This window comes from Oncorhynchus keta, unplaced genomic scaffold, assembly GCF_023373465.1.
Source record: "Oncorhynchus keta strain PuntledgeMale-10-30-2019 unplaced genomic scaffold, Oket_V2 Un_scaffold_3208_pilon_pilon, whole genome shotgun sequence".
NCBI lineage: Eukaryota > Metazoa > Chordata > Actinopteri > Salmoniformes > Salmonidae > Oncorhynchus > Oncorhynchus keta.
Window position 1 is genome coordinate 605,882 of NW_026290915.1, and position 20,845 is coordinate 626,726.

Genomic DNA, 20,845 nt, shown 5'->3' on the forward strand with positions numbered 1-20,845 from the left:
GCTAGCTAATCGATATGTCCACATTGTCAGGAAGTATCTTTTGTCTATGGAAGAAGCCTATAATAACAACCGTCGCTGCTGGTATCGTTTTTTAGCTTGTGGAAAAGCATCTCTGCAGTTAACGTTAAATCAGTATTGTCCCTGTTAGCTAGGTAACGTTATGTCTTGTTATTCAATTGTGTAGGCCTAGATATAGCCATTATTTTTTGTTGGCGAAAAAGATTAGACAAACAGTAGAATGATTACTCATTTGATGTTAATCTGGATATCTGAGACGAAATATATTGACGTGTATATAATATAAATTACGTTATTTACAGTATATATGGACATACAGTACCAGTCAAGTTTGGACACACCTACTCATTCAAGGGTTTTTCTTTTTTCTATTTTATACATAGTATAATAATAGTGAAGACGTCACAACTATGAAGTAACACAGATGGAATCATGTAGTAACTAAAAAGTGTTAAACAAATCAAAATATATTTGAGATTCTTCAAAGTAGCCACCCTTTGCCTTTATGACAGCTTCAAATCAAATTTGATTTGTCTCATGCGCTGAATACGACAGACCTTACAGTGAAATGCTTATTTACAAGCCCTTAACCAATAATGCAGTTTTAAGAAAAATAATTACCTAAAAAATGGATAACAAATAGTTAAAGAGCAGCAGTAAAATAACAGCAGTGAGGCTATATACAGGGGGTACCGGTACAGAGTCAATATGCAGGGGCACCGATTAGTCAAGGTAATTGAGGCTGGAGTCTTTGACACTTTTTTTTGGACCTTCCTCTGACACCGCTTGGTATAGAGGTACTGGATGGCAGGAAGCTTGGCCCCGGTGATGTACTGGGCCGTACGCACAACCCGCTGTAGTGCCTTGTGGTCGGAGGCCGGCAGTTGTCATACCAGGCAGTGATGCATCCAGTCAGGATGCTCTCGATGGTGCAGCTGTATAACTTTTTGAGGATCTGAGGACCCTTGCCAAATCTTTTCATGCTCCTGAGGGGGAATAGGCTTTGTCATGCCCTCTTCACGACTGTCTTGGTGTGTTTGGACCAAGTAACTTGAAGCTCTCAACCTGCTCTACTACAGCCTTGCTGATGAGAATGGTGGAATGCTCGGTCCTCCTTTTCCTGTAGTCCACTATCATCTCCTTAGTCTTGATCACGTTGAGGGAGAGGTTGTTGTCCTGGCACAGACATGTCTCTGACCTCCTCCCTATAGGCTGTCTCATTGTTGTCGGTGATCAGGCCTACCACTGTTGTTGTCAGCAAACTTAATGATGGTGAAGTCGTGCTTGGCCATGCAGTCATGGGTGAAGAGGAGGGGACTGAGCACGCACCCCTGAGGGGCCCCCATGTTGAGGATCAGCGTGGCAGATTTGTTGTTACCTACCCATACCACCTGGAGGTGGCCCGTCAGGAAGTCCAGGATCCAGTTGCAGAGGGAGGTGTTTAGTCCCAAGGTCCTAAGCTTAGTGATGAGCTTTGAGGGTACTATGGTGTTGAACACTGAGCTGTAGTCAATTAATAGCATGTTCCTTTTGTCCAGGTGGGAAAGGGTACCTGTGGAGTGCAATAGATTGCATCATCTGTGGATCTTTTGGCATTCTCTCAACCAGCTTCATGAGGTATCAAATCAAAATTTTCAAATTTATTGGTCACATACACATGTTTAGCAGATTATTGCAGGTGTAGCAAAAATGCTTGTGCATCTGGCTCCGACAGTGCAGTAATATCTAACAAGTATTATCTACGTTTTACAACAAATACCCAATACACATAAAAAATAAGTAAAGAATGGATTAAGAATATATATAGATATGTCAGAGTGGCATTGGACTAAGATACCATAGACTAGTATAGAGTAGAGGTCGACCGATTATTGGAGGACCAAAAAAAGCAGATACCAATTTAATCAGACAATTTTTATTTTTGATTTATTTGTAATAATGACAATTACAACAATACTGAATGAGCACTTATTTTAACTTAACATAATATATCAATAAAATATATTTGGCCTCAAATAAATAATGAAACATGTTCAATTTGGTTTAAAAAATTGTGCAAAAACTAAGTGTTGGAGAAGAAAATAAGTGCAATATGTGCCATGTAAAAAAGCTAACGTTTAAGTTCCTTGCTCAGAACATGAGAACATACAATGGTGGTCCTTTCCTTTTAACAGGAGACTTCAATATTCCAAGGTAAAATGTTTTAGGTTGTAGTTAATATAGTATTTATAGGACTATTTCTCTCTATACCATTTGTATTTCATATACCTTTGACTATTGATGTTCTTATAGGCACTATAGTATTGCCAGTGTAACAGTATAGCTTCCGTCCCCCTCCTCGTCCCTACCTGGGCTCGAACCAGGAACACATCGACAACATCTACACTCGAAGCATCGTTACCCATACCCATCATATAATTTCGAAAACAAAATGTTTATTTCAGTGAAATACAGAACCGTTAGGTATTTTATCTAACGGGTGGCATCCCTAAGTCTAAATATTCTTGTTCCATTGCACAACCTTCAATGTCTGTCATAATTACGTACAATTCTGGCAAATTAGTTCGCAATGAGCCAGGCAACCCAAACTGTTGCATATTCCCTGACTCTGTGTGCAATGAACGCAAGAGAAATGACACAATTTCACCTGGTTAATATTGCCTGCTAAACTGGATTAGTAGTTATAACTAGTGATTATGATTGTTTTTTTATGAGATAAGTTTAATGCTAGCTAGCAATTTACCTTCGTTTCTACTGCATTTGCGTAATAGGCAGGCTACTCGTGAAGTGCAATGGTTAGAGCGTTGGACTAGTTAACTGTGCGGTTGCAAGATTGAAACCCCTGAGCTGACAAGGTGAAAATCTGTCATTCTGCCCCAGTACAAGCAGTTAGCCCACAGTTCCTAGGCAGTCATTGAAAATAAGAATGTGTTCTTAATAACTGACTTGCCTAGTTAAATAAAAGGTATTTTAAAAAATAATCGGAAATCGGCCCCCAAAAATACAGATTTACGATTATGATAACTTGAAATCGGCCCTAATTAATCAGCCATTCCGATTAATTGGTCGACCTCTAGTATAGAGTGCAGTTTATACATATGAGATGAGTAATGCTAGATACAGAAACATTAAAGTGTCTAGTGATCCATTTCTAAAAGTGGTCAGGGATTCCTGATCTATGTGTATAGGCAGCCGCCTCTGATGTACTAGCGGTGGCTGTTTAGCAGTCTGATGGCCTTGAGATTGAAAAACAGCTTCTGTCTCTCGGTCCCAGCTTTGATGCACCTGTACTGACCTCGCCTTCTGGATGTTAGCGGGGTGAAAAGGCAGTGGCTCGGATGGTTGATGTCCTTGATGATCTTTTTGGCCTTCCTATGCCATTGGGTGCTGTAGGTGTCCAGGAGGCCAGGAAGTTTTTCCCCGGTAATGCGTTGGGCGGACCACACCACCCTCTGGATAGGTTTGGGTTGTGGTTGGTGCAGTTGCTGTACCAGGTGGTGATACAGTCCAATAGGATGCTCTCAGTTGTGCACATCATTACTGGAATGCATTTCAATTAACAGGTGTGCCTTGTTAAAAGTTCATTTGTGGAATTTCTATCCTCAATGCGTTTGAGCCAATCATTTGTGTTGTGACAAGGTAGGGGTCCTATACAGAAGATAGCCCTATTTGGTAAAAGACAGAGTCCATGTTATGGCAAGAACAGCTCAAATAAGCAAAGAGAAACGACAGTCCATTACTTTAACCTTTCTGGCACGGGCGTTCTGTTAGCGACCCACCTCGACAACATACGGTGAAATTGCAGAGCGCCAAATTCAAAATACAGAAATAGTCATAATAAACATTCATAAAAAATACAAGTGTTATACATCGGCTTAAAGAGTTACTTCTTGTTAATCCAGCCGCTTTGTCAGATTTCAAAAAGGCTTTACGACGAAAGCATACCATGTGATTATCTGAGGACAGCGCCCCGCATACAAAAGCGTCAAAAACATTTCCCAACCAAACAGATGCATCACGAAGGTCAGAAATGGCGATTAAAATAAATCGCTTACCTTTGAAGATCTTATTCTTTTTGCAATCCCAAAGGTCTGTTACACAATGAATGGTCGTTTTATTCGATCAAGTCCTTCTTTATCACAAATGTCAGTTTATTTGGCGTGTTTGATTCAGAAATACACCGGCTCCAACTCGTCCAACATGCCTACAAAGGATCTAAGTTACCTGTAAACTTAGTCCAAACATTTCAAACAACGTTTCTCATCCAAACCTCAGGTACCCTAAAATGTAAATAATCATTTTCAATGCCGGCGAAAAACACCACCTGAGTGACACTTAGAAACAATACGACTACTTCTTAATTTAAATATTTTTTTTAAACATTGAACATTTTCTGATGACTGACTTCTAGTGGAAGCCATAGGAACTGCAATCTGTGTCCTAATAATTTGGCTTCCCCATAGAAAAGCATTGGGTTTCGCCTGCCAAATCAGTTCTGTTATACACACAGACATTATTTTAACAGTTTTAGAAACTTTAGTGTTTTTTATCCAATACTACCATGCATATGCATATCCTAGCTTCTGGGCCTGAGTAACAGGCAGTTTACTTTGGGCACCTCAGTCATCCAAACCTCTGAATACTGCCCCCTATCTCTAAGAAGTTTAAGAGGTGAAAGTTAGTCAATCTCAAAAATGTCATGAACTTTTAAAGTTTCTTCAAGTGCAGTCACAAAAACCATCAGCGCTATGATGAAACTGGCTCTCATGAGGACCGCCACAGGAAAGGAAGACCCAGAGTTACCTCTGCAGCAGAGGATATGTTCATAAGAGTTAACTGCACCTCAGAAATTGCAGCCCAAATAAATGCTTCACAGAGTTCAAGTAACAGACACATCTCAACATCAACTGTTCAGGAGACTGCGGGAATCAGGCCTTCATGGTCAAATTGCTGCAGAGAAACCACTACTAAAGGACACATAAGAAGGAGAGACTTGCTTGGGCCAAGAAACACGAGCAATGGACATTAGACCGAGTCCAAATGTGAATTATTTGGTCCAACCGCAATGTATTTGTGAGACGCAGAGTAGGTGAACGGATGATCTCTGCATGTGTGGTTCCCATAGTGAAGCATGGAGGAGAAGGTGTGATGTGGTGCCAGGGTCTCAGGCTAACCACAATGGCTATAGGAGGCACCAGGCCCAGCAAGGTGCCAGGGTCTCAGGCTAACCACAATGGCTATAGGAGGCACCAGACCCAGCAAGGTGCCAGGGTCTCAGGTTAACCACAAGATGTATAGGAGGCACCAGGCCCAGCAAGGTGCCAGGGTCTCAGGTTAACCACAAGATGTATAGGAGGCACCAGGCCCAGCAAGGTGCCAGGGTCTCAGGTTAACCACAAGATGTATAGGAGGCACCAGGCCCAGCAAGGTGCTAGGGTCACTGGTTAACCACAAGATGTATAGGAGGCACCAGGCCCAGCAAGGTGCCAGGGTCTCAGGTTAACCACAAGGTCTGTAGGAGGCACCAGGCTCAACAAGGTGCCAGGGTCTCAGGTTAACCACAAGGTCTGTAGGAGGCACCAGGCTCAGCAAGGTGCCAGGGTCTCAGGTTAACCACAAGGTCTGTAGAAGGCACCAGGCCCAGCAAGGTGCCAGGGTTGTTCTCAACCCACTTTCTTTTATCCTTTTATTTATGACAGAACTCCCTTCCACCAAATGTGTATGATTACTGGAAATGATTGTTAATTGTCAGAAACTCAAATGACCACACAATGAATTGTGGGTTTAAGGATGCAGCACATTCTTTTTGTTCCGTCCAGTGTTGTCACGATTCCAGTATTACGAAACCATATTTTAAACTCGATGGTCCTTTAAAATCCTACGTTACGTAAAATATTGTTTTGTAGTTTACAAAATAAACAAATGTGACTGAGTGACAGCATAAGATTTTTCCCCCCCAAACATTAGGACTGTTAACCTCAGGAAATTAAGTCTGCTTCATGTTTTGTTTGCCTTTGCTTCTTTACTTCCTAGTATCGCGATACTGGTATCATGACAACTCTAATTAGGTCAGCCCGTGTCCCGACAAGTTTTCTTTGAAGGCCTGTTTGGAAAAGTTGAGTTGGCCTGTGTTGTTATGTGGGGAACTTGGAAAGGAAGTCAATGGGGCTGAGAAATTGCCTCAAGCTACAGTGCATGAGAGAAGACAGTGGGAGAACCAGCTGCTAGCTGGCACTGCCACAGTGGGAATCCCTCCATATTGCCCCCCCCCAGATCTGATCTTTCCACTAAAGGTTAATGACTCCTTTTTAGAGCAGGGGTGTCAAACTCAGTCCATGGAGGACTGTGTCTGCTAGTTTTGTTAGTTTTTACATTTAAGTCATTTAGCAGACGCTCTTATCCAGAGCGACTTCCCTTTCATTTGGCCAAATAAGACCTAGACAACAAGGTGAGGGGAGTTTTTAACCAATCAGGGACCCTAGTTGATCTATAAAGTACAGGGGAGGAGTGAACCTGCAGATACTCGGCCCTGCATATGAGTTTGACACTTGTGACAAACTCTGATGTTTGAGCTTCCTCAACTGTATAGCCTACGAGAGATAATGTGGCCTGTTGTCTGAGCTACCTCAACTGTATATGTATAGCCTACCGGAGAGTAGAGTAGTACTTTATTGATCCCTTACTTGGAAAAATGTTTTATCACCACAGACAAGTATCAAGTATACTACAGCCTACACATAATGATTAACCGATATTAAGACAACTGCACCTCAGGACCATTAAGAGTTCTTTTTTGTTTTAGCTAATAAATGCTTTTGTCTATCCTTTTCTGGGGAAACGAGCAATAACATTTGTATCATGGACCTAATCATAAATCATCACATTCAAAGACTGATGGCTATGAGTAAGAATATACTATATACTCCTATTACAGGATTTCCCACCGCCTGGTGTCTGAAAAACACTTCTGATGGTGTCATGCACACACATGATGCCAAAAAAAACTACTTAGCAGGAAAGCCATCAATGTTATGTTTTTTTGGCATCGTGTGTGCATGACAACAGAAGTCTATTTCAGATACCGGGATTTGGGAAATCCTGTGTTGAAGTTAATGGTTGTAATGCACAGATGGCTTAACATATGGCTACGGTCATATAGACTTAAAGTAAGGTAACCTACCCTGTTATCTAACTTTTATTAGATGACAGTATTAATGCAAGTTAATGTTATACCCACCACTAGGTGAGCAGCATGTAGTAAATATCGACCCCCTAAAAACACACATGAAGGCCAATTTCCAATTTGATTATTGGACTGGAAAAAAGTAGCACACTCATTCATCTAAGGCAATAACACTCGTCATTTAGGTCTAATACAACCATGTATGCACACAAGATCCAGCATGACTGTTGTGCAGCCAGATAGATGGAAATGATTGCCTCTGGCTGGGACTGGATAAGTTGTCACCTCACCAACACCACTGCTGTCTTTGCTGTGCTGTGCTCTCCCTGTTTTGTCGTCATGCACTGTTTTGGGGGTTTATGTAATGGGAAGGCTGTGGAGCTGCCCTTGGGAGAGACTGGCTGTCTTTGACGCTGAGATAGAATATGAGAAACTGAACATGAGTCACCGGAGCGTGCACACACACACTACTCCAGCTTCACCCATGCCTCCATGTCTCAGCAAATCATCTATGCTTTTCAGGATTCATTGTGTTGATATAAAACAAATACTTTGAGCAGTTATCGATGTGCAAACATAATTTAGTTGATGTGCAAACATAATTTGGTTGAGGACGCACTGGTGGCTCTTGGGAAAGGGAGCTTTCTTTGTAGGTCCATTGAAAGTAGTCCTAGGCTACATCTATTTTCACTACTTTTGTCTCCTAATTGATCATTTTATGAAGTTGTTACACACCACTGGTGTGCTATTGTAATTAATGAGCAAGAAATCATTACTGACAATCAGGCAGTCTCAAGACAGTGTGATGGGGTTTACAATGATTAGGCCTGTTAACACACTCTCATGGGCAAGACATTCTGTTGATGAAGTCCAGGCTGTGTGGAAAGTTGTTATTTTGTTTCCCTGCTGTGAGACAACTTTATGTAATGGTTTACATAATAATCTCACTACCCACATCCTTGAGTACAGCCAGTGGGTGTAATCTAAGATGATTAAAATCACGACTTTCACTTTGTCTCCAGGGTCAAACCTCTTGACTACATTTCATGTTGGTTAGTATCTCTCTAGCAGGTCTTTGGTGGTAGAGCGAGACGTACAACAATGTTGTTCTGTTCACCTTTCTAATAGTAGACAATGATAAGAAATTGACTGTAGTCCATGTGCTCAACTATGTCCTACTCAACATATTATTTGTCTCCTTAAGGCTAGAATCCTTAGTTAAAACAATAACAAAGTGTTACCCTGCCTCTGCTTTGGTAAAAGCTTAGGTATGGGCCTAGAGAAATGTTAACTCAAATTCATAGGCAGAGCTATGTATGCAAGACCTGACCATCCATGATGTCAAAATTATATTTACATTGAGGCTATATGGTGTTTGTTTACAGTAAAATAATTAGTTTATTTTGTGTTCTGAATGGGTATTGACAGTTGATCTAAACACTGCATTTATACGTTTATAGTCATCAAATCAATGGGCAAAAATCATTCAGTTAAAAACATTGCTGTAGCAAGTAAGGATTCCTAGCTTTAATAAGCATGGTAGCTAACAGTCCAGCATGCTCTGATTTGAAGTATGTCCCGTTCAGCCAGACAGCCTGGTCAAGTCAGTTAAGAACAAAATCGTATTTACAATGACTGCCTACCCCGGCTTAACCCTAACGACACAGGGCCAATTGTGCGCCGCCCTATGGGACTCCCAATCACGGCCGGTTGTGATACAGCCTGGAATCAAACCGGGTCTGTAGTGACGCCTCTAGCACTGAGATGCAGTGCCTTAGACCACTGCGCCACTCGGGAGCCTATATTGGCCAGGTGCCCCGTAGGACACTCAGTCTAGATTTATTGATGGCCTGCTGGTGAAACCAAAGTGCTGAGTCATAGATCACTTCTTTAAACCACCATTGTCCTCATTCACTCAATGACATTGTACTGAGGGACTTCTCCTAACGTGTTTACTTCCTGCTTGCTCCCTAGGTCTCCTATCTCTTCCCTGGTCCGACTCCGATGTCGAGCACATCGGCCAGCCACCACAGTGAGTGGTAGAGGGGGGGCAAAGGGGCAGCCAGCAGCCCTGTGCCAGTGACGGGCTGTGGTGGGCACGGCCCGAGGCCTCTAACTGGATCCCTCGAAGCAGCAGCAGCCGCCCGGTGGTTCCCGCAGTGCCATGGACCATCCAAAAGAGGGTGAGCGGCCGGCGAGGAGCAGCAAGGTGGCACAGGGGCGCAGCGGGCACTCTAGACCCTCCAGCTCCTCAGCCTCCTCCGGGGTTCTCATGGTGGGACCCAACTTCCGCGTGGGCAAGAAGATCGGCTGCGGCAACTTCGGAGAACTGAAGCTCGGTAAGAGGAGTTAATGTAATCTTTATAATGGTAGGACTGTATTTCATATTGATCCACCCAAGGACACTCTGTTTACATGTGGTAACATGAACTGCTCTTTGTTGTGTTGATAATTTCATACGATGTGTTGGGCACTAGTGTTGTCATGATACCAACGTATTACTTAGAATACGATACCAGACCAAGTGTCACGATACTGAGTAGTATATTACCATGGTTTATCTTGGCTAGGTCGCAGTTGCAAATGAGAACTTGTTTTCAACTAGCCTACCTGGTTAAATAAAGGTGAAATAAAATTATTATTATTTAAAAAATTTAAAAAAATAATACCGTGCATCACTATTGGCCACACAAGCCTCCCAGACCCAGTATCGCTTATGTTGTCCATAGTGCTTTTATTTTGAGCTCACGGGGATAGACATATATTGATAGTGATTTGTTCATGCCTGCTTCATAGTAATCACATAAATAATGCAGTCTTTCAGTGGCTTGGCCTATCATGGCCAGGAACATAAAAGCCATATTTCAGATGCTAACTTCATGACAATCCAATGACACGGAGGACTGAGAAGGTTTATCAGCTTCAACGTGTTCTGGTATAACTGGTTATATTATAACCTCCCACAGCAACACAAGAACGACACAACAACTGTCTCTGAGACCCATCAGCACTAATGTTGTGTCTGTACAGAATTCCGTTGTAGTAGTACATGTGGTACTCTGCTATGCTGCTGTACCAATAATCAATGCATTTCTCTTAATTGAGTAGATTAGCAAGTACACGTGATGGCCATAGGCGTGGCCTGCTTGCTGAATGGAGCATACTGGGGTCACACCAATGATGTTTATAAAACCTGGTATTGGCCATTGAGAGGTTTTGAAACCACCGGTCGGCCATATTGGCGCTCCTCATTTAAGAGCAGTCTCCATAGGACTGCATGACTGGAATTCGACATTATTTTTAAAAATTAAATAACATTACATTTATTTAACTTTTGTTTTCGTCCATAACATTTATCTAAAAAAATATATGCTAAGGAAAATTTATATTTTACTTTTGTGTTTAGCTCACGTAATATAATTTGAAAGTTTGCATAAGGTTTCTGTAATATAATATGAGGTTAAAACAAATGTAGACATTAATAAATGCATTTCTATAACTTTCTAAATATTTTTTACAATTGTGGGGGAGACCCAAAATGTCAGTGCGGTGGCTTCAACACAGCGCCCACGAATTAGTAATCTAGTGTATATAGACATTTTAAGTCGGAAGTTTACATTACACTTAGTTTGGAGTCATTAACTCGTTTTTCAACCACTCCACAAATTTCTTGTTAACAAACTATAGTTTTGGCAAGTTGGTTAGGACATCTACTTTGTGCGTGACAATTGTTTACAGACAGATTATTTCACTTATAATTCACTGTATCACAATTCCAGTGAGTCAGAAGTTTACATGCACTAAGTTGACTGTGCCTTTAAACAGCTTGGAAAATTCCAGAAAATTGTCATGGCTTTAGAAGCTTCTGATAGGCTAATTGACATCATTTGAGTCAATTGGAGGTGTACCTGTGGATGTATTTCAAGGCCTACCTTCAAACTCAGTGCCTCTTTGCTTGACATCATGGGAAAATCAAAATAAATCAGCCAAGACCTCAGAAAATAAATTGTAGACCTCCACAAGTCTGGTTCATCCTTGGGAGCAATTTCCAAACACCTGAAGGTACCACATTCATCTGTACAAGCAATAGTACGCAAGTATAAACACCATGGGACCACGCAGCTGTCACACCGCTCAGGAAGGAGACTCGTTCAGTCTCCTAGAGATGAACATACTTTGGTGCGAAAAGTGCAAATCAATCCCAGAACAGCAAATGACCTTGTGAAGTATCTATATCCACAGTAAAACGAGTCCTATATTGACAACCTGATAGGCCGCTCAGCAAGAAAGAAGCCACTGCTCCAAAACCGCCATAAAAAAGCCAAAAATGATGTGGATATATTGAAGCAACATCTCGAGACATCAGTCAGAAAGTTAAAGCTTGGTAGCAAATGGGTCTTCCAAATGGACAATGACCCCAAGCATGCTTCCACATTTTTGGCAAAATGGCTTAAGGACAACAAATTCCAGGTATTGGAGTGGCCATCACAAAGCCCTGACCTCAATCCTATAGAAAATTTGTGGGCAGAACTGAAAAAGTGTGTGCGAGCAAGGAGGCTTACAAACCTGACTCAGGTACACCAGCTTTGTCACGAGGAATGGGCCAAAATTGATCCAACTTTTGTGGGAAGCTTGTGGAAGGGTACCAGAAACGTTTGACCCAAGTTAAACAATTTAAAGGCAATGGTACCAAATACTAATTGAGTGTATGTAAACTTCTGACCCACTGGGAATGTGAAAGAATTGAAAGAAATAAAAGCTGAAATAAATCATTCTCTCTACTGTTATTCTGACATTTCACTTTCTTAAAATAAAGTGGTGATCCTAACTGACCTAAAACAGGGCATTTTTACTCTGATTAAATGTCAGGAATTGTGAAAAACTGAGTTTAAATGTATTTGGCTAAGGTGTATGTAAACTTCCGACTTCAACTGTGAATCATAGATTGATGCATACACACTCATTTCTTGAGGCTGGACTGAAGTTCCCCTGAGCAACGCAAAGCTCACTATTTTTCTATGGCTTTTTTGTCCTGCTCTGAGACTGTTTTTGGAGATGGTCATTTGCTGTCTACTAAGCTAAACACCAAAACACTTTATTTAGGCAAGCCCTTCAGTAGGTTGAGTAATAACCAAAGTGCTCTTATCTGAATGCCACCTCTCTCTCTGCTTTGTTTCAGGTAAAAATCTCTACACCAACGAGTATGTAGCTATTAAACTGGTAAGTACTCTCTCCTGAAAAAAATTAACTGCACTGAACAAAAATATAAACACAACATGTGTTGGTTTCATGAGCTGAAATAAAAGATCACTGACATTTTCCATACACATAAAAAGCTTATTTCTCTTTTTTTTGCACATATTTGTTTACATCCCGTTTAGTGAGAATTTCTCCTTTGCCAAGATAATCCTTCCACCTGACAGGTGTGGCATATCAAGAAGCTGATTAAACAGCATGATCATTGCACAGGTGCACCTTGTGCTGGGGGAAATAAAATGCCACTCTAAAATGTGCAAATTTGTAACACTACACAATGCTACAGATGTCTCAAGTTAAGGGAGCGTGCAGTTGGCATGCTGACTGCAGGAATTGAGTTGTTGCCAGAGAATTGAATGCTCATTTACTCTACCATAAGCTGGCTCCAACATCATTTTAGAGAACTGGGCAATGCGTCCAACCAGCCTCAACTACAGACCACGTGTAACCACGCCAGCGCAGGACATCCCCATCCAGCTTCTTCACATGCGGCATCGTCTGAGACCAACCACCCGGACAGCTGATAAAACTGTGGATTTGTACAACTTAATAATTTCTGCACAAACTGTCAGAAACCTACTCGGGGAAGCTCATCTGTGTGCTCAGTTCGGGGTCGTAACCGACTTCGGTGGGCAAATGCTCAGCTACGATGGACACTGGCACGCTGGAGAGGTGTGCTCTTCACAGATGAATCCCAGTTTCGACTGTACATGGCAGATGGCAGACAGCGTGTATACCAGTGCCCAATGGTAGCAGTGGGGTTATGGTATGGGCGGGCATAAACTACAAACACAGTTAGTGGTGACCCAAAGGCCTTATGTAGGCTACAGTTAGCGGTGACCCACAGGCCTTATGTAGGCTACAGTTAGCGGTGACCCAAAGGCCTTATGTAGGCTACAGTTAGCGGTGACCCAAAGGCCTTATGTAGGCTACAGTTAGCGGTGACCCAAAAGGCCTTATGTAGGCTACAGTTAGCGGTGACCCAAAAGGCCTTATGTAGGCTACAGTTAGCGGTGACCCAAAAGGCCTTATGTAGGCTACAGTTAGCGGTGACCAAAAGGCCTTATGTAGGCTACAGTTAGCGGTGACCCAAAAGGCCTTATGTAGGCTACAGTTAGCGGTGACCCAAAAGGCCTTATGTAGGCTACAGTTAGCGGTGACCCAAAAGGCCTTATGTAGGCTACAGTTAGCGGTGACCCAAAAGGCCTTATGTAGGCTACAGTTAGCGGTGACCCAAAGGCCTTATGTAGGCTACAGTTAGCGGTGACCCAAAAGGCCTTATGTAGGCTACAGTTAGCGGTGACCCAAAAGGCCTTATGTAGGCTACAGTTAGCGGTGACCCAAAAGGCCTTATGTAGGCTACAGTTAGCGGTGACCCAAAAGGCCTTATGTAGGCTACAGTTAGCGGTGACCCAAAGGCTACACGCATAATCTGTCACTCATCAATAATTGAGCAAAGGGGGCTACCTGGGTGGCCCAGTGGTCTAACCAGGTCGCCAGGTGCACAGCGTTTCCTCCGACACATTGGTGCGGCTGGCTTCCGGGTTGGATGCGTGCTGTGTTAAGAAGCAGTGTGGCTTGGTTGGGTTGTGTTTCGGAGGACGCATGGTTTTCAACCTTCGTCTCTCCCGAGCCCGTACGGGAGTTGTAGCGATGAGACAAGATAGTAACTACTAACAATTGGATACCACGAACTTGGGGAGAAAGGGGGGTAAAATAATTTAGCAAAGGCCTAGTGAGGCACGCATGCGACCAGCCTCGATTTTACACTCCCAGAGGACACATCGCCTGAAAAACATCAGTCTCTGCCTTTGAAGCAGAAGACTGTTTTTAAGTTGTTGACAGTCAACATGGTGAGCCCTGGCAGTCATTTCTCTGAAGGACAGGTCTAGAGGAGTTTGGGGGCTGTCGTATGAGGCACTTGACAGCAGCACTGCTCTGTATGCTTAGAATCGGGCCAGAATGAATGCATATCAATTGTAGGCTACTGAAGTCTTTGTTTACAAACTTAGATTTCTGAGGGTTGATATTGAAAGGGAAATTAGACTTGTACTTTTTTATGTGGAAGTGACTAGGCCTAATTGTCAGCATACCAGAATACCACCCTGCATCCCACTGCTTGCTGGCTTGCCTCTGAAGCTAAACAGGGTTTCCACTAGTAGGTCCCTGGATGGGAGACCAGATGCTGTTGGAAGTGAGGTTGGAGGGCCCTCTGGTCTTAAGATAAAATCCCAATGTTCCAGGGCAGTGAAGGGGACATTGCTCTGCATAGGGTGCCGTCTTCCGGATGTGACATTAAACAGGTGTCCTGACTCTCTGTGGGTCATTAAAAATCCCATGGCACTTATCCCAATTGTATAGGTGTTAACTAGAGGTTCACCGATTATGATTTTTCAACACCGATACAGATTATTGGAGGACCAAAAAAAGCAGATACCGATTTAATCGGACAATTTTAATTTTTATTTATTTGTAATAATGACAATTACAACAATACTGAATGAACACTTATTTTAACTTAACATAATACATTAATACAAATCTATTTAGCCTCAAATAAATAATGAAACATGTTCAATTTGGTTTAAAAAATTGTGCAAAAACTAAGTGTTGGAGAAGAAAATAAGTGCAATATCTGCCATGTAAAAAAGCTAACGTTTAAGTTCCTTGCTCAGAACATGAGAACATACGATGGTGGTCCTTTCCTTTTAACAGGAGACTTCAATATTCCAAGGTAAGAGGTTTTAGGTTGTAGTTAATATAGTATATATAGGACAATTTCTCTCTGTACCGTTGCATATAATTGATGCGGTGCACATTCACGGAAAAAGGACTGTCGTTGCTCCAACGTGTATCTAACCACTGATTGATTGTTTTTTTATAAGCTAAGTTTAATGCTAGCTAGCAACTTACCTTGGCATCTTACTGCATTCCCGTAACAGGCAGGCTCCTCGTGGAGTGCAATGAGATGCAGGTGGTTAGAGCGTTGGACTAGTTAACTGTAAGGTTGCAAGATTGAATCCCCGAGCTGACAAGGTAAAAATCTGTCATTCTGCCCCTGAACAAGGCAGTTAACCCACCTAGACCTAGGCCTCATTACCATGTAAAGCGCTTTTAATACAACAGTTGGTAGAAAGGCACTATATAAATCCAATCCATTATTATTTAATCATGGTCGAAACCATAGATTTTGGGCTCCCGAGTGTCAGCGGTACGCTCGCGCATCGAACGTGGTTAGCATGTCTACTTTTCTCTGGTACTTTTCTCAGTGTAGTCTACTTTTCTCTGGTAAAATGCCAGATTAACTTCAAGCAAAACATTAGGAAATGTAGCTGGCTGCATTCTTTCTATAGTAAACATTAGAAATTTGATGGTTGTGAATTGTTTTTTGCAACACAAAAAAACTAGCTTATTCTCATTGTAAGCTCATTTACTTGTGTGGCTGGCAGCCAAATAGCGTTGCACTTCTGTTGTTATCTGATGAAAATGAAGCTATTTTCTGCCAAATGTGTTGCATTAATGTATTTTTGGTGAAGGAGAACTATAGTTGCACTCCCCGGACCACTTTATTTATATTGAAAGACCAAACACTTGACTTTCAATATAAAACACAGGTGAAATTATTTAAACAGATATTTTTGAAAATGCAGATTTCTGAGATCTTAACGCGACCCCTGTAAAGGATACCTGCTAACATGTATTGAAGTTAATAGTCCTAATGCTCTTCATACATCACAAGCTAGGCTGGGATATGTGTGGCACAATGGTTGCCTGGCAGGACTGTTCTGGACAAGCAGATAAATAGTAGCTGGTGGAAATGCCAGCTTAGGTGTGCCTCTAAAAGCTGTGGCACGGGAAATGACTCATGCCATTCTAATAGCTCTCCAGACGGCTATAAATTGCTGTACAACCAAAAAATATGAAGCTCGCAAAAGTCTCATTACAATTTAAGTCAGCAATTTGAACCCAAATGCTGTGGGGGAAACTGCCAGTCAGTAAAAGTGTATCTCCCCCATTGTTAATTGAAGTGCTTTGTTGTACCCTGTCGCGCAGGAACCAGTCAAGTCGAGGGCACCACAGTTACATTTGGAGTACCGGTTCTACAAAACATTAGGAAGTACAGGTAAGGTCACACTCTGGATTATCTTCATTCCTGTTCCCTGGTGTTCTTGTGTTTGCTGCATGACAATCACTCAACTGTTTTTGGTTGATTTAACAAAAAGATTACCCCATATCCACAATAAGTGATTACTCGCTCTAGATGACAACGATAAGCTTTGACATTAATTTTGAGAATATTTTGGCTTCATTTCATGCAAGGGACTAGTTTGACCTGTAAATTGGTTGGTCAAATATAAATTATTAAAATCTGTTGTGGTTGGTTTCTACAGCCGAGACTATGATCTTAACCTAGTTGAATGGGCTTGTATGACACATGAAGTACAACAGACAATGTTTGCAAGACGGTCACTAAGGGAAACCTAGTCAGTTTTAGAACAGAATGCCTTCAACTGAAATGTGTCTTCCACATTTAACCCAGCCTCTCTGAATCAAAGAGGTGCGGGGGGCTGTCTTAATCGACTGCCTTGCTCAGGAGCAGACCGACAGATTTTTACTTTGTCAGCTCGGGGATTCGATCCAGCAACCTTTCGGTCATTGGCCCAACGCTCTAACCGCTAGGCTACCACTATACCTCATGTTGGTTTACCAGGGAGGGAGAATCCACAACAGGAAGGAAAGGCTATCCCCGTATTTCTCGCTCATACAACTTGAAGCCCCCCACCACCAGGCAGCAGAAAGCAACTTCCTTTCCCCAGTGCTGTAAGACTCCTTTGGCCTCATGTTCCTGGGAACAACTGCCCTGGTTGTTTGTGTGTCTGTTCTCTGGGGAGGAAGATAAGTGACCGTGGATGCATGGCTACGACAAGCCCTCTCCTTTGTCTGTGTGAGCCGCCGGTGGGTGGTGTTTGATCTCGGCATTTGCATCCCCCCCCCATGCAGGAAGTGCTGTCATTTGCCACCGCCAACACCTAGCAGAGATGTAACCCTTTACAGTTTACTGGTGTCACGTTTAAATGCCAGCTGTGCTAGCTATGGGTCATTATCTCAACATTTAGAGAGAAAGTGTGCGATGCTGAGGACGAATTTGAGCTCTCTTGCTTGCTGCCATGGAGGCCTTTTTTGTGTGACGCCTTCATATTATTACCATGAAAGGGGCTGAGACCTTTTAATAGAACTAAATCTGGAATTGTATGAATTGCCTGTTTTTGTCTAAAGGTCTCCACCTAACAAGTTCTGCATACAGAACATGATTTTTTTTAAATAAAAAAAATGTTTATATGTTTTTAAGCAAATAGGCCTTAACGATTTGGACATCAGACAAAAAAATAATTCCCCCATAGTCATTGGTGCCTGTCTTGATGCTTATATGTTTCACACTGCTTGAATCAACTTCAGAAGAGGTGGAATTTGAGTTTGTTCAAACTTGCCTAAACGTTCAAAAGATGCTCACTGCTGTTGCATTTCTGTGTAGAACAGTTACTAGTTAATGCTGTATAGGCCATGGCAGAAATGTTATCCCCAAATGTTCACACAGGTTTCACATACAGGCACACAATACCCCAAATAATACCCCCATCCCCACCCAGACATCCAGGAGGTTGAAAAAGTGACTCCGTTTCTCATCAAATAGTATTCACGACACCTCTTCAACTGTCCGTGACCCCATTTCCCTCAACACCCCCCACTATACCAGCCATTGTCAGGAATCTTGTGAAGATGTAATGATCATTATAGAGCATTAGATTATGGGAAACACTCCCTGAGTATCTGAGGAAATGGGTGCAAACCCACACGCTGAGATACAATAGAAATGAAGGGATCTTTTAATAGCTGCTCTAAGAAGCTCCTGTGAAAACGGTACTTTTTCATTGGTGTTTTTTTATTTGTTGGGAAAACAGTAAAACTGTACCGAAGGTCATTCTTCCAGAAATGGAGATAGGATATGTCCTTGTCAGACTCACGCCAGCCAACGATGGAGCAGATTAGTGCATCAGACAACAACATCAATTGCAACTGATAGGAGAAGGTTGCTCTTTGTTTCATAATCGGGTGTTTTAAGATTAAGCTTCAAAGCTGAAGCACGTCAGTTTTTAATAATACAGAAATATTTCCTATTGTACTTCCATTATATTTCAAGTACAGAACCACTTCCTATTGTACTTCCATTATATTTCAAGTACAGAACCACTTCCTATTGTACTTCCATTGTCTTTCAAGTACAGAACCACTTCCTATTGTACTTCCATTGTCTTTCAAGTACAGAACCACTTCCTATTGTACTTCCATTGTCTTTCAAGTACAGAACCACTTCCTATTGTACTTCCATTATCTTTCAAGTACAGAACCACTTCCTATTGTACTTCCATTATCTTTCAAGTACAGAACCACTTCCTATTGTACTTCCATTGTCTTTCAAGTACAGAACCACTTCCTATTGTACTTCCATTATCTTTCAAGTACAGAACCACTTCCTATTGGACTTCCATTATCTTTCAAGTACAGAACCACTTCCTATTGTACTTCAATTGTCTTTCAAGTACAGAACCACTTCCTATTGGACTTCCATTATCTTTCAAGAGTGGCTGAGATGTAAAAACCAGTTTGCTCTCCAATTCTTGCGTCTTGCTTGGAATGTGAAGGTCCGTCTTGTTCTTTTGCCCAGTTCACAGCTCTCTGAAGATGCTGTCGAGTGCCTTTTCCCTACAGAGTAGACCAGTTGGTGTGAGTATTGTCTAGTCCAGGGGTGAGAATAATTTTGGCTCAAGGGCCCCATCGTGATGTCCACATTCGGATAATATTTATTTAGTCAAAAGTCATTTGCGGACCAGAAAAGGGGAAGTTATTTGAAAACGAACAGGTCCATTTTTTTCTACATACTTTCGATCTAGTTTTAGACGATCAAGAGTGGCCTGATGTTTTTGTTTACCCAAAATAATAATTCCCACCACCCCCCTAAAATAACCTCCCGCAGGCCAGATTGAATGGGATCTGGACAGCAAAGTCATATGTTGCCCACCATTGGGCAAGTCCAACAAAGAGCATGCTGCTTCTACTGTCACGCTCACAGACGTAAAGAGTGGAAAAAGCCAACCATGCGGAAACTCATTCATTATTTAGTGGGACTGCCTGTCTCAGCACCAACTTACCTCATATTACAATTTAGTCATTTAGCAGATGCCCTTATCCAGAGCGACTTACAACTAGTGCATTCATCCTAAGATCGCTAGGTGAGACAACATATTGCAATCGTAGTACATTTTCCCTTTATCAGCAAAGTCTGTGCTATTGGGGAAAAGACAAATTCCGCTTTTTTTCTACCTCCTACCTAGGCTTTTTGGGTATGTGAAAATGTTCTATGCTCCAAATGCCATGATGTCACACTCATTTCTGCTTTTCATCCAGCGTGCCAAGTAAAGACCCTGGCAAGAGCCAGGCCCAGCACTGTACCACTACACCAGCGCTCTGGTCACCACTACAGCCTCTGATTGGATCAGGCCAGGAGACACCTATCCCATAAACCAACCGACCTATCATCTGAATGTGACTCAGCAGAAAAGTTAAATGAAATTTAAACAGAGCTGAATTTGTTAAATACAAGTTGCCCCTTTTGTTCCTACTGACTTGAATGAGTTAACTTGTATAGCTCTGCATAAGTCTCAACTTGCACATTTAAATCCTGACTCCCGTCAGGATCATTATCTTGCTCCCATTGAGGGCAAATGTTGGCTCTAGATGTGAGGGATAACCAGATGGATTAATGATTCAACCACATCTAATTGAAATGAATGGAAGCATCCTGTTTGGTGGAAAGCTGCTGTTCTTAAAGAAAGAGAGCAGCTTAATCTGTGCCCTTTCAGATTGGGGCTGTGTGCGGTTGTTGTTTCTATAGAAGACTATAGAAGACCCTTTGCCATATCATCTTGCTGTGAGGTCCTTCACAGTGACACAGTACCCCTAATGTTTCTGGGTGGATGGTTCTAAATGTAGTAAGAAGAGGATCAAGACTTGCATATGAGAAGTACAGCAAAACCTACTCTACCCACCCAGTCCATGTCACTTGGTGCTGTGCAAGGAGAAATTGCAGGCGAAATGCACCCTGATTCTATTCGACTTGTCCAATCAATCTCAAACACAATATTTTCCAAAGTGTTGTCAAGTAAATGTTTGCTTGGGAACATTTTGTAGCGTGGGAGGGTTGGGCTACTCATTTGTCATTTCCAGAAATATCCATGACGTGTTCCTCCTATGGCTTTCAGCATGACTGCCTCTTAGCTGCAGCCTCCAACCGACCTCGTCTTACAAGCACCGCTGCTCTCAGAGAAGAGA

The 20,845-nt window shown here is 42.1% G+C and overlaps 1 protein-coding gene across 5 annotated transcripts in view; it reads left to right on the forward strand.

The window, feature by feature from the left end:
• LOC118373347 (casein kinase I) overlaps positions 1-20,845 on the forward strand; it is a 41,527-nt gene that overhangs the window by 770 nt on the left and 19,912 nt on the right. For all 5 annotated transcript variants that reach the window (XM_052515823.1, XM_052515826.1, XM_052515825.1 and 2 more), the window contains exons 2-4: positions 9,176-9,540; positions 12,381-12,421; positions 16,511-16,580. In XM_052515823.1, the coding sequence (XP_052371783.1) occupies positions 9,366-9,540; positions 12,381-12,421; positions 16,511-16,580 (286 nt within the window). In that variant the 5' untranslated portion in view covers positions 9,176-9,365. The remainder of the gene's footprint in view (positions 1-9,175; positions 9,541-12,380; positions 12,422-16,510; positions 16,581-20,845) is intronic.